The 16,181-nt window shown below is 43.4% G+C and overlaps 2 protein-coding genes and 1 long non-coding RNA gene across 5 annotated transcripts in view; 1 reads left to right on the top strand and 2 right to left on the bottom strand.

The window, feature by feature from the left end:
* Window positions 1–2,407, bottom strand: part of LOC144320661 (uncharacterized) — a 134,766-nt gene extending 132,359 nt beyond the window's left edge. Inside the window, exon 1 of the long non-coding RNA XR_013386261.1 lies at window positions 1,578–2,407. This is a non-coding gene — a long non-coding RNA (uncharacterized LOC144320661). The remainder of the gene's footprint in view (window positions 1–1,577) is intronic.
* Window positions 2,408–2,569: 162 nt separating this feature from the next.
* DAAM1 (dishevelled associated activator of morphogenesis 1) overlaps window positions 2,570–16,181 on the top strand; it is a 166,610-nt gene continuing 152,998 nt past the window's right edge. Inside the window, exon 1 of one of the 3 annotated variants that reach the window (XM_077909468.1) lies at window positions 2,570–2,742. The gene's annotated coding sequence lies outside the window, so the exon portion shown is untranslated. The other 2 variants (XM_077909471.1, XM_077909470.1) reach the window with 2 other exon arrangements.
* LOC144319926 (uncharacterized) lies at window positions 3,212–8,060 on the bottom strand. The gene is made up of 3 exons (XM_077908413.1): window positions 8,049–8,060; window positions 3,917–4,272; window positions 3,212–3,735 (listed from the first exon to the last, which is right to left on the bottom strand). Exons 1-3 carry the CDS (start codon window positions 8,058–8,060, stop codon window positions 3,303–3,305), a joined length of 801 nt encoding a protein of 266 aa, XP_077764539.1. The 3' UTR covers window positions 3,212–3,302.

Consider the following 16,181-nt stretch of genomic DNA (forward strand, 5'->3'; position numbering starts at 1 on the left):
AGGGTCTTTCAGAAGATCATTCTAGAACAACAGCAATCATTTAAAAAGAAAAGAAAAAAAAAAAGCAAAGAAACCCTTTGAGCATATAAATCAAGCTAGACAGAGTGGGTGTGTTTGATGTCTCAGGAGACTACTTAGTCACTGAGAATTAAATACAAACACATACAATGAGAGTATGTGAATGTATGTGCAAGCATCTCATAGAGAGGTAGAGAGAGACCAGTAGTTCCCTTCTGTCTAGATAGAAGTTGTTAATCCTCCTCTGGTCCCACATCCACAGACTGCATTTCTGACGCTGAAGAGCCATCTTTGTTTCCCCTGGTTACCAATGAAACAGCATGCAGGGATCAGTTCAAATCCGTCACCACTTACAGAAAAATGCTTCCAAATATAATACCTTACTTTCTGTATTTGTTACCTATATTTATTTCTATTGAATAGGAAGGACAGCTCACACGTGTGCATTCACACATTTCTGTGCTTAGAGTCTACTGTATATGACGTCCTTTATACTTAGAAAGGAGCTGTGTAACATGGCACATCCCTATATTAATTGCTATAGAAAATGGAATTTTTTTTTTCTGCAGGCAGGCTCCATCTTCTCCTTCATTGCTGAAGACCCAAGAGAAATTGGTGTAAAGTGATTTGTCCTATAAAGTTACTCCTCAGAGTATACCTCAATAATATACTTTTATCTATAAGGATAAGCCCTGCCTTACAGAGAGTCTCCACATCCAATTTATTGACTCGATAAATTTCAGGCTCACTGATTATGTTTCCATCTAAAAGCTTTACACAGTTATAAAACTGGAGAGCCTTTAGAATCATTTCAGGTCAAGTTTCTTTCTGAATATTTTTCCACAATGAGCTGTAACACATTGAGCCTACCCATTAACTAGAATATCACTGATTATATTCTTGATCTGATGGCCAAGGGAACATTTGCATTGTCTGGGTTCCATCTAACACAATATTTGAAATGGATAGAATAGCTCAGAACATTCAAAGTTATCTTCCTTCAGTGGAGAAAAATGTGTCTGGTCTGTAAGAAATAGGCTGCTTAAGAGAAAATCAGAATTCAGCACTAAAACTCCTCTCTCAGCAAAACAAAGCATCTCTCTCTCTCCCCTGAGATCCTCAACCACTTCCATGAATATTTTCCTCTTGAACCCAAGTTAGTGTTGCATAATGAAATGAGAAAATAAGAGTGATGAGCTTTCCACCAATAATTAGGTGGAGTTGTTTGAAATCCTTATCGTGAATTTTTTTTTTTCCCCACAAGATTTACAGTCTTCTAGAGATTTTGCTAGTGGAAATAAGGATTTGAGCTGATCCTTATTTGTGATTGAGACACATCAAGTGCCATCATAATTTACCTTTACAACTGGATTAACTGGATGAATTGATTTCTTCTATTCACTTAAAAAGACACCTGGAGATTTGCTCTCGGTGTTAATTTTTGATAATACTTGATATTCATTGAATAATGAAAAAGGTCACGGAAAAATTTCGCATATTGAATGCGAAATAAGATCTTCCTGAAGGGTCAGAACTCTGCTACAACACCTTTGGCTTACCTTTAACTAAACCTTTGCCTGTGTTAAGATCTTGGCATTCATGAACAGCACGATGTTGTCTGGCTTAGGTCATTTAAAAAATATTTCAGAGAAAGGTATGGGAAACGAGGGGAGGGTGCTGCGGATCTAAAAGCCCATGTGCACATATGTGTTGTCCATTCAAACTTTAACAAGGACGTCGTCCTGCGTCCTCCCGGGAGCGGAGCGCCGTCGGAGCGGAGCGGGAAGTCAGCTGCAGGCAAGAACAAAAGCATGGCTGCTGATAGTACTATCTCTGCCGCCGCAGCAGGCTCCCTGACCGAGGGTTGCAGCGACTGTCGATTACAGCGCATTTTTCTCAGTGACAGCCTCCGTTATGCCGTCAGCTCAGCCAACTAAGCTGGTCCCCGCGTTCTGGCTGGTCGCCCCGACTCCGTTAAATGGGGGAAGGAGAGAGGACGGAAAGGTGAATTGTACTTAAGTGGGGCACACGGCGATTTCCCGATTGTCTTCGGGGCCGGCACCGCCTCATCGTCCGGGACGCGGGGGAATTCCAGGACCGCTTTTAACCCAGAAACCAGTGCGTCCTATTAATTAGTTTCTACGCGCAGGGAAGGCAGTGAAAGGCTTCATCTTCTCTTTCCAGCAGGGGCCAAGAGCCGGGTCGGTCAGAGCCGCCCGGCCCGTGCGCACCAGCGCCGGACCCCTGGTGGCCCTCCGAGCCGGCGGCGGGCGGAGTGGAGGTCAAGTCAAAGGGCACGACCGCTGGGTGCCCTCCCCCTCCCCGCCCTCGCAGGCGCTGTCCGCAGGTCGGCTTCGCGAACGACCACCGCTAACGCCGCACGGCTGGAGGGCGGGGAGGGGGGGCGGGTCCCGGTGGGGGCGGGACCAAGGGGTGGGGACGGAGCGGCCGAGGGATACGTCGGGAAGTGTAGTTCTGCGAGCCCCACTTAGCGTGGCCGCCCAGGCTGTGCTTGCGAGAGCGAGACTACAACTCCCAGGGGTGTGCGGGCCCAGCTGGGGAGTCCATGCGCAGTGGGCGCCACATTGTATCCTATCAGGCGAGGAGAGGGTGATGTCACCTGCGAGTTGGTAACCTACGGGCGGCTGTGAAGGAAACTGTTTAACCGGATCCCATTGTACCCGGAGCGCAGAGCCGCCTTTCCAGCATGCAGGGGCTGCTCAGGTAAGGGGGACGTGCCGCCTCGCCCGCCGCACTCATTCATTAAGTAGCACCGCGCGGTGGCGCGGGGGTGGGCGCGCTTCCTCCGGCCGAGCGCTGGGTTCGCGGCGCGCCCTCCCGCTGCCTCTCCGGAGCCCCAGGGCCAGTAGGTAAATATTAAACCCGTCCTTCAGGTTGGGTCTGGGTGGGAACGGGACCTAGACAGCTCCCAGCTGCCAAGCTGGGTTTGGGAAAATGGCTGCAAGCGCGGCGAAAAGCTGGGCGAGCCCCGAGGAAGGCGCCCCCGGAGACAGGGGTCCCTCCCTCCTTTCTTTCGGAGTCGCTGGGATGCCGAGAGGGCAGGCAGGGTACCACTCGCCGCCCTGCCGCGGCGTTGGGGCGCCGGGGGGCGCGGCCTCGGCCGGGGGCTGCGGGCCCCGCCGCGGTCGGGAGCTGCGCGCCCGGGAGGCTCCGAGGCAGGCGCGGTGGACTCGGAGGTGGCGACGGGGAAGGAGGGACTCGTTTACCCGCCGGCCCGCGTCCGAGCAGAACCCCACACATCGCCGCAGCCCTCACTCCAAGGTTTATTCGAAAGGGACGGGGTGACTAATTCCCAAAAAGTTGGAAGCCAAAGGTCTCCCTGGAGAGGAGGGAAACTCCTCGCGCTGCGGAAGGAGCAGGGGGGTGTTGGCGGACGGCGGGGAGCGGAGGCTGCGCCGCCTGCGGATCGGGTTCGTGGCGTCGCCGGGCGCTCCCGCCTCTCCCCGCGGGGAAGGGCGCATCTCGGCTCCCCCGGCTCCGATCGCGCCCGCCACAAAGAGCACCTGAGCGAGGGGGGAGCATCTGCCCCAAACCCTGGGCTGGGAGGTGGTGAGGCGGTGCGGGGCGTCGAATAATCCAATGATGAGGCTCGCTGTGGGGCAGGAGGGCTGGGCAATAGGAACCAGCTGGTGTCGAAAATCCAACTGCTTGGAGTGGGCTTGCCCTCCTACTTGAGACGCGCGCGAGGCCCGAACTCTACATAAATAGAGTCCTCTGGATTTCCTTTCCCTAGCACCCTCATTCTTTTCATCATATTCATTCATCAAACCCTGCGAATGGCTCTTAAGTTGTTCTCAGCCTGGCGTTGGGGTGTTCTGCTCCCCCGCCCCCGGCCCCCTTCTAAAATATTTTAGTGGGCCCAGGAATAGATACCTACGCTTTATTTCCTCCGCCTCGGTCCCCCGTCCGATCTCCACCCGCCAGAGAGCGAGCGTCAAGAGCAAATGCTACCCGTGACCGTTTTTGCTCTCCTTGAGTTGGTAGTTGCCTGAGACTGGAGAAGGACCGAGTGAATTGAAGCGGAGTTTGTCTGCAAGATGAATCCCGTTGCCATGGCGACTCCTGCCGTCGGAATCTTAACTGCTCCCACTGCTGTTTCAATTCGATGTGGCTCTGCGGGCAGCTGGGAGGGCGTGGCCAGTGGGTGTGTTCAAATGCTCGTTCCGGGCCCAGCTGCTCTCGCTTCTTCACGCATTTCACAGTCCGGGCCTCTCGCCGTTCTCTTCCAAGTAGCTTGGACGCGGTTCAAAACCCCTTACCCCACTCTGTGTGCCCGTACCTGGACTCTCCCCTCTCTGTAGAAGTCAGAGTTCGGAGCCTGTTTCTTGAGGCAAGCTCTGAAAACTACAGTGGAATGATCTCTTTTGCCTTACAGGCTAGATGCATACTTTTCCTAATACTGTACCTGACTGGGTTAGAGGCAGCTTTCTCAAGGAGGGCGTGTCCTCTGTTTTGCAAGTAGAGAGTCAGGCCACCAGTGATGGGCCTCAATTTGCTCTGGGTGCAGTTCTCTGGAAATTTATAGGGACAACTAATGACTGAAATTGAATTCTGGAAGTCAGTATCATCCCTTGTGGTTCTCATAAAATCTAAAAGCCTGCCGCCTGCCTAAAGGATGCAGGTCCTTGAAAATGAGGCAGACTGGGCAGAGATCTAGGAGGCCTGAATCTTGCTCTGCCTGTGTCATTGCTGGCTGCCCCACCCTGGGGTTAACCCTGTACCTCAGGGGACCTTGGGCAGTAGTAATGTGGGGGAGGGATAGATAGGGTTTCCCAAAGTTGATCCTAGGTATAAAATCTTGGCGACTCTACAAAGGGACCTGGTCTTTGTCTTTTCTCAAAATAATCTGAAGGGTTGTTAAATTCAGCTTCTGACACTGTGGTTTTGAGTTAATATCTCTGAGCCTTACTTGTATGACTTGACTGGCAAAGGAACCGGGCTCTTCATGGCAGTCCTTCAAACGGGGGAAGGCAGTCACGTTACTATTTGTAATAATATTTCTAATATTACTAGTATTATCCCTGTATCTGGACTTCTAGTTATCCTTTTAGCTTAGAATTAATTGCTTAGGTTTTGCCTTTTTACGGATCCTTGTTGAATGTGATTATTTGTAATTTAATTGCACTAAGTGTAATGGAATTACACAAATGTTTTGCTTCCTTTCTGCTTTTATTACATACCAAGGTGGATTATCACAGATATTGCAGATAAAGGGGGAAAAGGCTTTATCTGTGAGTGTGTGTATGCATGTGCATTTATGTGCAGGTAAATGCTTGGGGATGCTCAGTGCCAGGTGGTTGACATTCATCATCTTGTTTTGAGTAGGTGGTTACATCTTCAGGAGGAAACAGAGTCAGAAATTGTCACCCAGTTTTTAGTTTTGTCCTAGAACTTATCATTGTTACTTGTTTTATTTCCTGTGTCCCTATAATTCTGACAGCAGTTCTAATGTGTGGCTTTTTTTCCCACTCCCCTAAGGTCTTTGAGGGCAGAGTCCTTGTCTTGTCCTTCTCTATCTCTCTAGCAGTTAGTGTTTGACCATTGGTAGGTATTTAATAAGTATTTGTTGAGTTAGTAGTAGAAACATGATTGGAGATTCAAGATTTCATCCTTTCCATTGATAGTTCTCGCATCAATTGTAATATTCCTGTAGCTTTCTGTGAAGTAGCTTCATCTCAGCATAAATGAAAACTTCCATGTAATGCATAACTTGAAGTATAAAAGGCCTCCCATGTGTTTGAAATGGATGTATTTTATAATTATTTGCTTTTGGAATACATACACTCACAAGACTTTTTTTTTTTTTTCCCTTAAAGTTCTTGTTATAGCTCTTAATACAGTTATTACACCAAAGCAGATATTACTATATTTCTAGATTTCTCTTGTACTATCCTTGACCCAGATAACTTTCCCAGGAGGTATACAACAAAATAGAGAGAGAGAGGGGCAGACAGACAGACAGACATCAAGGCAAAGATAATTATAGGTTTTGCCAGGCCACTTCTGGCAACCGAGGCACCATTTGGGTAGAGGAGCTGGACAATGGCTCTTTCCTGGGACTGAGGGTGGGGGTGGGTGATGGTAGTTTCCCCATAAACAGGATCAGTTGTCCCATGCTGGCTACTGTGAGAGAAGAATGGGATAGGGAACATTTGTCCAATATTTGTTAACATTTTGTTTATCATCCAACAGTCAGATTTTGTAGGTTTTCAGAAGTATAAATTAGTGAGGAGGCGTGATAGTAGCGAGGGTGCAGTGGGTCATGTCCTTGGGTGGTGCTTACAGGAGCTTAGTGAGTAGGTGCCAAGGAATTTGAATCCTGGCTTTCTTGCTCTGTGGATAGGCTCTGGGTGTTAAGAATGCCTGTGTGTCTGTGTGTGGTTTTATTTGAGCTACTTTGTTTAAAAGGCTGCTTTTAGTGTTGGTACTGTGGTCTTCAGAACAAATAAGGTGTTTACAAACAAAACATGGTTAAGATTGAAAGTGTTTCATTGTGTAAATATTTTGGGGATGTTATAAAGAGTGGCTTTGGCTTGAGAATCTTGAGGTCTTCTGTGAAATCACTTAAAAAGTTACAGCTGTTGGATCAGGGGAAACAAGCTTTTCCAACAAAGCTTGGTACCACTGTAAGCCTTAGGTGTTTGGTTCAGGAAATAATCACAGAACTTGTAACTTCTGTGGGGCCTCCCTGGCTTCATGTCATGCTCCTGGTGTTTCTGAGTTTTACTTACGTCTATCCTTCTATTGAAGGAAACAAAGCAACTTTGCCAATTTAGGTTAGCAAACTCGTTCAAACTCTAGAGGGCATGGTCAAAATGAAAATTCTTCTATTCTGTTTTGTGATTTTTCTTCTTTGAATAAGAGATGTGGACTGCTGTCAGTGATTTTGGCATTACAATTTCTAACTTGGTAAAGGAGGAAATCTTCCAAGTGAATATGTATCCTAAACACTCACAGAATCTGTCCTTAGTGGTTTCCCCAGAGCTCAGTTTAGAGGCAACTGATTTCACAGGTACTATTTAAGAAATCAATAAGAAGGGCAGTTTCTCTATGTGGCTTGGGGGTAGCATCTGGTTGGTGGGGCAGGCTGGGGTGGGGGATACCTCTTTTGAGGTTACACTCGCTTTAGCAAGTGTACTGTCTGTTTCTGTAGATTGTGTCTATAGTGTCTGAGAGCAGCTGATAGAAATTAGAATTGAAGGATGGATCTGAAGTGTCTCCCTGCCCCTCTGGTTCCTCCAAGCCATCACTTAGTACCCCCACTAAAAGAGGGACAGTTGGAGATGAGATGCAAGTTGATTTTGATTACCTGTATTCCACTCTAGCAGGCTATTTTTGCAGGAAAAAAGAAAGTTTACCTTTTCATTTTCTGGCATCCTTTCCACTGTTCCAGGAGGAGAGAACTGAGTATTTCAAAGTGAGTTTGCATTCATAGTACACAGGCCAAAAATTAGTTAAATGCTAATTAATCCAGGAGGACTGCATCAAGTATATGGAGGCCTCTCCTTGCATCTCCCGTTCCCTATATCCTCCTGTTCCTGCAATTAATCTGAGGTTACCAAATCCATACTCAGCTTTGGTGAGCTTTATTTTCCTTCTTCATGTTTAAAGCACTCTTATTTGTTTGTTTGTTTTTAAAGATTTTATTTATTCATGAGAGACACAGAGAAAAAGCAGAGACATAGGCAGAGAGAGAAGAAGCAGGCTTCCTGTGGGGAGCCTGATTGTGGGACTGGATCCCAGGATCACCACCTGAGCCAAAGGCAGACGCTCAACCTCTGAGCTACCCAGGTGTCCCAGAGCACTCCTGGTGTTTACCCCTTTTGTGACTTTCTGTAGTAATGGCTACTCTTATTTGGAATGTGTGCTCCTCTGAGTGTCTAAATTCTCCTCATGCCCTCAGATCCATTTTGAGTGCCACAGATTCCAGGAAGCCTTCCCTGCTTCAGCTTTTACTGATCTCTTCTGCTCCTTTCTCTTAGAGCCCTTAACCTGACCATAGAACTTACCATAGCTAACATGATGCTAATAGTTAATTAAGGTATATAAGGTGCTTACCTTGTGCTAGGCCCTTCCTGATACTTTACATGGGCTTAAATACCATTTACTCTTCTCAGCAGCTCTGTGAGATACGTACTATCATCATCATTTTACAAATGAAGAAACTGAGGCATGAGTAAGTTAAGGAACTTGCCTAGGTCATACAACTGGACACTGGCAGAGTAGATTAGGGACCCAGGCAGCCTGGTTCTTTACACCCCATACTATTGCTTTGCCTCTGGTTTGCCTAGGTGTTATAGTTTTTTCTTTCCATCGAGTTCGGGGGAATCACAACTTTCTTTGTATCTCTTAATTCTGAAACAGTGCTGTGTCAATAAGAGCTGCGCCTGTTGAGAGTAAAAATCCTTCAGTTAATGGTTTCTTAAAGTCTGACTCCCTGGAGCAGCAAATGTTGCATGAGATTAAAAATGTAACATTTGGGTCTTTGGATGATAAAACTTTTGAATTCACTCTTCTTTACTATGTCTGTGATAGGCAAATTATTCGAAAAGAAAAATGCTCTTATATACCATCTCTAAATCCATTTGGAGCCTGTCCAGCATTCACTGTATTTGTTAATTGAGATAACTTTTCAATAGGTTGAATCTCTTATCTGAAAAAAACCCTTCTCACCCAGAACAGAGCCTCAGAAGCCTGACTGGTGAGTTAAGACTCCCATAACTTCTGAGCTTCCCGCCTCCCTGTTGTCTTTTAACATAAATCGTGAAAGCTCTTTTGAAAGGGAAATAATGAAGACTTGAGTAGTAGTCAAACATGTAATCTAATATTGGCTAATCCTTAGATGTTAAAATAAGCTTTTTTATTTCCTACCTCAGAAGGGAGACTTTACTTATCTTTACAGTGAAGCAAATTTAGTGTCAAATATACAATTTCAGTTCTTCTAAACTATAGCCACTATTGTGAATTAAATGTGGAAAGCGAGGAAAAGCAGGTTCAGTTTTCAATGTCATTGGTACAATTTCCTGACTTACAATAGATCTTTTCCTTTTGGCTTAAAACTGGGTATTGTGCCACTTTGACAATATTTAATGAAGACAATTGAGTCAAACTGTGTCATTTAGGGAAATAATAGGACAACTATGCCCTTACAAAATATTGCTAGGAAAAGAAAATGAAAACAAAAGGCTTATTGGCCGTGAGGAATTATCTGGCCAATATTCATTTATCCAACGCACATTGAGAAAAAGCCAGGAGCTTTTTCTTTTATTCATCTTGTTAACACTCCCTAAGTATGTCAGTCACCTTTAGTAATAACCTGAGTTCCTTCTGTTCTATAAATTGCATCAGGAATTGGAATTGAAGGTACCTTGTATTTTGCCAGGTACATAATTAGGGTCAACTATTAAACTGGTCTTTGTACTTTTCATTTCTGGGAAAAAAAAAAGAATCTGTGTGATCGGCAAACATTGCCCATCTGATGGGCTTTCTGAATTCAGGCTTCCAAGAGTAGATAGCCCAGATCCGAGCTTTGGGCATTGTCTGGGCAATTAAGATGCCCTCTTTTGCTTTCTAAATGAGTTCCTATATTCTTGCTTTTTTGGCTAAGCTCACTTTGTTGGTGATGTACAAATTGGGTCAAGGCTGTACGGTTTGCCTTCTTTTGGAGCCACAGACTCTACCTGAAATTTTAGTCAACTTTAGAAAAAAAAGATGTTTTTAAAATTTGAATTAATGTGTGTGTGTGGTTTTTTGTTTGTTGGTTGGTTTTGTGTGTGTGTGTGTGTGTGTGTGTGTGTGTGTGTTTAGGGAGGCTCCATTCTTAAGGAGGGACTTGAACTCACGACCCTGAGATTAAGAGTCCCATGTTCAGGGGACCCTGAATGGCTTAGTCAAGTGTGGGGCTCTTGATTTTGACTCAAGTCATGATCTCAAGGGCCTGAGAACGTACTGCATTGAGCCCTGTGTCAGATTCTCTCTCTCTCTGCCCCCCCCCCCCAATTTGCGCTCGCTTTCTTTCTCATTCTCTTGAATAGATAATCTTAAAAAAAAGTTGCATGTTCTACTGACTAAGTCAGCCAGGTGTCCCTCCCCACTTAAAAAATTCATCATGCTCTTGGCAACAGAGGAAACTAGACCATACCCTGGATATATTAATGCATGGCCATAACCACAATGGGCAAAATATTTCATATTATAATATGAACTGATGGGGATCTGTTTTTTTCAGACCCCATAAGTTAGAGGCCAGGCTTTGCCAGCAATTTGCGAAGGAACTATGTATTCTGACAGGTGTCCTATGAAGAGTGGATCAGAACTAAGAGCAGCTTCCTAAAACTTTGCCAAAGCCCCATAGCCTTGGTCTTTTCTGGTTTTTGGAGCTGTGACAAGTCATTAGTGAATATTTCGGTGCCATTTCTTGGCTTTGCTATTCTTCCATAAAACTTTCACAGATTTGCATCCTAGAAGAGTGAGGGATGGTGGTCAAAACCATTCACCAGGTCAGTTAGATTGTTCAAATGTATCTAAATTTGTATTTGTTTCACAGAGATTTGGTAAAACCAAGTAGTGAAATGTCTAGACATGAGTTAAGTTAGAAACTGTAGTTATTCTTTTTTTTTTTTTTTTCTTAATTTAAGTTCAAGTTGTTAACATAGTGTAGTATTTGTTTCAGGAGTAGAATTTAGTGATTCATCATTACGTATAATAGCCAGTGCTCATCCCAACAAGTGACCTCTTTAATGCTCATCACCCAGTTACCACATCCTCCCACCCTCTTCCCCTCAGCAACTCTCAGTTGATTATCTATAGTTAAGAGTCTCCCATGGTTTGCCTGTTTTGTTTTTTAAAGATTTTATTGATTTATTCATGAGAGACATAGAGGCAGAGACATAGGCAGAGGGAGAAGCAGGTTTCCTGTGGGGAGCCCAATGTGGGACTCAATTCTGGGACCCACGATCATGACCTGAGCCAAAGGTAGACAGGCCACCCAGGTGCCTCTCTGTTTTTATTTTGTTTTTCCTTTCCTTCCCTTATGTTCATTTGTTTTGTTTCTTAAATTTGACATGTAAGTGATATCATATGATATTGTTTCTTTGACTTATTTTGCTTGGCATAGTATCTTCTGATTCCATCCATGTTGTCGCAAATAGCAAGATTTCATTCTTTTTGATGACTGAGTAATATTCCATTATATGTATATGTATATATACCACATCTTCTTTTCTGGGACAAGGAGATTAGAGTAAGGGCCCTTCTAAAAACTGAGAATTTATTACCAAAAATATTGTAAAAAAGGAAATGTAGCAGACAAATCATTTGAAAGCCCTTGCTGCATCTCCTACTCTCGAAAGTTGGTGAAATTGTGAATATAAGAAATGTCATATGGTTTTATCCCAGGTAAGTGACATAGGACTTATTTTTTTAAATGAACCCCATATCAGTGGTTATTTGATTTAGGATAATGGTGGCAAAAAAAACCATTTCCATTTATTTCCCATTCTGTATGTAGCAATCTTGTTTGCAATGAGAGGTGCCCCTCCTCCCTGCAATTACTCAGCACTCGGTAATTTGAGCAAAAGTCAGAGACAGTATGGAATGAATTGGGCTGGAATTGAAGGCAGTGTCTGAGACTGCATCATGTTCTCAGAACATTAAATGAAAGGCCTGTTATTTTCTCATTTTAAAAATCAAGAATGGAGATTGGATTGGACTAGAAAACCTCCACGACCCATTTAGGGCTTGACAGTCTGTGTAGGTGACAGTTCCAACAACAGAAGTTCCAGGAACTGTGGCAAGAAACTGCCTTGCGTATGACATTTTCTGCTAAGGGATTGGTTTAAAATTTTAAAGAATATATATACTATTTTTAGTTTGACCTAGTTTCTTTTCAGGCTGTGATTGAAGCTACCTTTCTAACATACTTTCTCTGTCTTACTATACTCTTGGAATTGTTCTTTGAATCTAGAGGGCCCCTTGTCAGTTCTGCACTCATAGCCTCCCTGTGGGCAAAGAAGAAGATTGTCCCCAGTCCGACAGGTTTCATGTGAGGGGAGCCACAATCACTGACGTCACAAATGAGTATGTCTTCCCCCTTAACTTCCTAATTAAGAATAGGTAGCTGTGTGGAGCAGAGAGGGGGCTGCTTTCATTTTAATCCTCTCAAGCTCAGATTGTTTTTCTGGTGAAATAAGTTGGGGGAAGTAGGTGGAGAGGAGGACAGAGGGGGTGATTGGGTCTCACTTATCTTATCATTTGTTTCCCTCTGGATTGCATTTGTTTACACTGTCTCCTCAGGCCAGGAATTCCTTCAACCGAAAGCATGCATACACACGGGGATATTCAGATCTGATCCGGGCTTCCTTCTTCTTGTGCTCCATTTGCTGACTTGGCTGTCTTCTCGACAGCCTGATCTGCAAGGAGGGCTGGATATACCTAATCTGTTTTTAATTCTTCTGTTATGTGGAAAAGAGATCTTAAAACAGAGACTTGGGGCAACCATGTTCATGTTTTTCTGATGGAAGAAGAGGTTTCTGATGGAAAAAGATCAGTAGGTTTAAGTTTAACGTTTATGTATGACTTATTTATTTTGGTAGAGAGTTTAGTCATGAATGGCACCTTGAAATGAAGTTTTTTCACCTTTTGGTCACTCTGATGTAATTGCATAGAGAAAAAAGAGTCACCAGTTCATTTTAGGTTCAGATGTGGGTAATCTTAGCAATTCACTTAAAACTCTTGGGCCTCTGTTTCCTCATCTGTGAAACGATACGAATTTTCTAAAATTTTATGAGAATGCTGTCCTACAATAATGACTGCACTTGTATGCCATTGTGTAATATCCACTGGGTATCCCTAGAATGGAGCTAGGATGAGAATGAGAATGAGAGGAGAACTCAAGTTTTTCACCTTTAGAGTTTCCAACGTTGGTTCCTGCTCTTAGCACTATAAAACTGAGATGCTGAAGCTAAACCCTTAAAATCTGATCGCTCATCTGTTCTTAACTGAACAGCTTCTAGTTATGTTCTCCACTCCTAGGGCTCAGAAAGTTCCATAGGATATAAGGGATGAGGTTAGGCAGTGTCTTGGGTGATCCTCCAATTCTACTTAAATTGATAAACTCTTTATACCAGAGTTTGACTACCAGTGGTACACAGAATGGATGTAGCCAACTGTCATGTTTTGTTTGGCTAATACAATGTTGTTTTAAAAAATGGAATGATTTTAGTGAGCATTTCATTCTGATTTGGTACACTACAGTCTAGTGCCTCATACAGAGCCACTTTGTTTACGTGATATTTCTTTATCTCCTTGGACCTTGAAGGCATTTGAGTTTGCTATCCCTATTTTAAACGAAATTAAAATTGTTTTTTTTTTTAAGATTTATTTATTTATTTATTTATGAGAGAGAGAGAAAGAGAGAGAGAGAGAGAGAGGCAGAGACACAGGAGGAGGGAGAAGCAGACTCCATGCTGGGAGCCCGACGTGGGACTCGATCCTGGGACTCCAGGATCGCGCCTTGGGCCAAAGGCAGACGCTAAACCGCTGAGCCACCCAGGGATCCCCCGAAATTAAAATTGTAATGAGAGTCTCTTCAAACCAGTGGGCTGGCAAATGACCTAATCCAGGGTTCCTCCACTTCAGCGTTATTGGCATTTTGGACAGAATAATTCTTTGGTGTAGGGGGCTGTACTTTGTATGGTAGGATATTTAGCAGCATCCTTGGCCTCTACCCATTCAATACCAGTAGCAACCTTACCACCCTTTTAACCACCAAAACCATCTCCAGACATTGCCAAATGTCCTGGGGGGGGGGGGGGGGGGCAAAATTGGCCTTGGTTGAGAGCCAGTTGACAGATTTTGGATGGCCTGAGAACTTTAAACATTGGATGAGGTTTGGATATTTTGGGATAAATTGGAATTCATCTGGGGAACCGAGCTACCTTGCTGTTTTTATTTATTTGGGCAGTTGGTGAGAACAAAACAAAGGTCAGTGGATTAGACCCTATGAGGTCATTTCTCCATTCTTCCATGACTACTGCCTGGGAGGCCAGCCACATTTTAAGAACATATTCTTGGTCACCACAGGGGACTCTCTTGAGACACTGATGCTGGGTCAGGACAAACCCACCAGAGTTAGCAGATAAACAACTTTGAAGCCCATGTCCTGTGTTGGTAGGTCAGTAATGTTATCTGTGGATAAGGAATATGAGGCTTTGGGGAAAGAAGAGGTTGGCTCTGTCACTATTGTTAAAGGCCAGAATGCTTAGAAAAGGGGAGGGGGTTTTTCAGCCTTTTAAAATAACAGCTTATCTCACATTAGCAATGTGGGAAGAGCTCTGAAAAAGATTGAATGATGTTTCATTTTTTCCCCCTCTCCCTCAAACAAGAATGTCTTTAAAACTTGAGTTTAAAACTTGGAAATTGTCAACACTCAAACTTGGTTCTGAGAGAAACACTGGTAAGATCTTCAGTGTATGTAAGGGGAATGTGATGAAGTTCTGATTAACCAACCCAAACTCAGTTCTTGAGCAACTAGTGCAAAAATAATGCTTAGGGAAGTACACAGTTTCAGTTAAAACAGAAGCCAAAGTCCCTTCTCAGAGATTTAAGTGGGACTTCTGAAGGGGTCCATGCCTCTTACATAAGGTTGTGTATTGGTTCTCTGCCCTGGAGGGGAGTCAGAACATCCTCTGCGGGGGATGTGTCAGGATTCTGATTTAGTCAAGTGTCCGAGTTTGGGCCCTATCTCCAGGGTTCTTCAAGCTCCCCAGGCAATTCTGATATTTAGCCAGAACTGAAAACAAGTGGATGAGCAAAAGATCTGAAAAATTTGAGACCTTCTCTTCTCCTTTTCAAGATGATACCCTAGGAGATTCAATTTGCACATTCACCTATTATTCAAAGGGAAAGGAAACAGAACCCGCCCCATTACAAATGGTCAACACCAGGAGGTCAACACCAGGAGTGCCTTTGAGATAAAGTGGGTGGAAGAGTAGTAGTGGTAAATGTTCTTACTAGCTTCTGTTCTAGAAAAATCCAGATCCTAGAAAGTATGTAGATATTTCACAGCTATGTTTCACTCCGTGAGTTTCTCTTGAGATTCTTCTGGCTTCACTAACATGGGGTAGATTTGTTTGTTGCAAGTCTTTCCTTAGCCTATGCCATATGCCACCATGCAGCTCCAACTACAAAGTCCAGAGTTATAACTACCAGAGGTGGGAAGTAGAATAAAATGGCTCCTTTTACTTGGATTCTACTTAGAATTTCAGATCCAGATTTCTATCAAGCATAGCAGAGACAAGGAAATAACTAAGTTTCAGGGGGAAATATACTGGGCATTTTATGAACCATCTCATAAGCCATAGAAGCAACACCTTAAAATATCCATTCATTCATTTGGCTTGTAAAATATGTTTTAATATTGGATGTGAACATGTAAGAATGCTATTTTAAATTCCAGATTTGTTCCTTTGGGATACAGAATACTTGTTTTACTTAAAGTTCAAATCACCCTCCATCTTCGACTTCTGAAATAAGCAAATTACATTGTGCAATAGGGGAAGAATCTCTCCAGTGAAAGATTTTTTGCTTTCACTGGCAAGTAGTTTCATGTTTTGTGTATTTGGATCATGTCCGTGTTTTCAGAGGAATGTTCATAGCATCAGTTATAGGAAGCAATACTCCACAATCCCCAATCACAGTTTTTCCAGTATTTGTGATGCCTGTAGATTAAATCTTCTACCCTCAGTTTTTCCCCAAGTGCTGATTTTGTGTTTCAGGTGACCCGTGTTTTCTGGTACCAGAGAAAAATTATGTGGCATTAAAGAAGGAATGACAGTTAAAAAGACAGAATACAGGGTTTCTTTTTAGGGTTGATGAAAATTTTCTAAAAATCATGGTGATATTTAACAGTTTGTAAATATACTAAAAACCACTATACTGTACATTTTAAAAGGAAGAATTTTACAGTGTATGAATTTGTATCTCAATAAAGATGTTAATTAAAAAAAAAGCTAAAAAGAATCCTACTAAGTGCAACCTTAGAAACAGAATTTTAGACCTTAGGGATAATACCTATGACATACTTTGCCATTTCTTTTCTTTATGTGCATTTCAATTTTTTTCCTCTAAATAACATATATAAA

The sequence above is a fragment of the Canis aureus genome, chromosome 9 (genome assembly GCF_053574225.1).
Source record: "Canis aureus isolate CA01 chromosome 9, VMU_Caureus_v.1.0, whole genome shotgun sequence".
In the NCBI taxonomy this organism is placed as follows: Eukaryota; Metazoa; Chordata; class Mammalia; order Carnivora; family Canidae; genus Canis; species Canis aureus.

Coding starts and splice junctions, on each gene's coding strand:
- LOC144319926 (XM_077908413.1), bottom strand. Junction 3,736..3,916: donor CGAGGCGGAGGAAATAAAGC/GTAGGTATCTAT, acceptor CTATTTATGTAG/AGTTCGGGCCTCGCGCGCGT.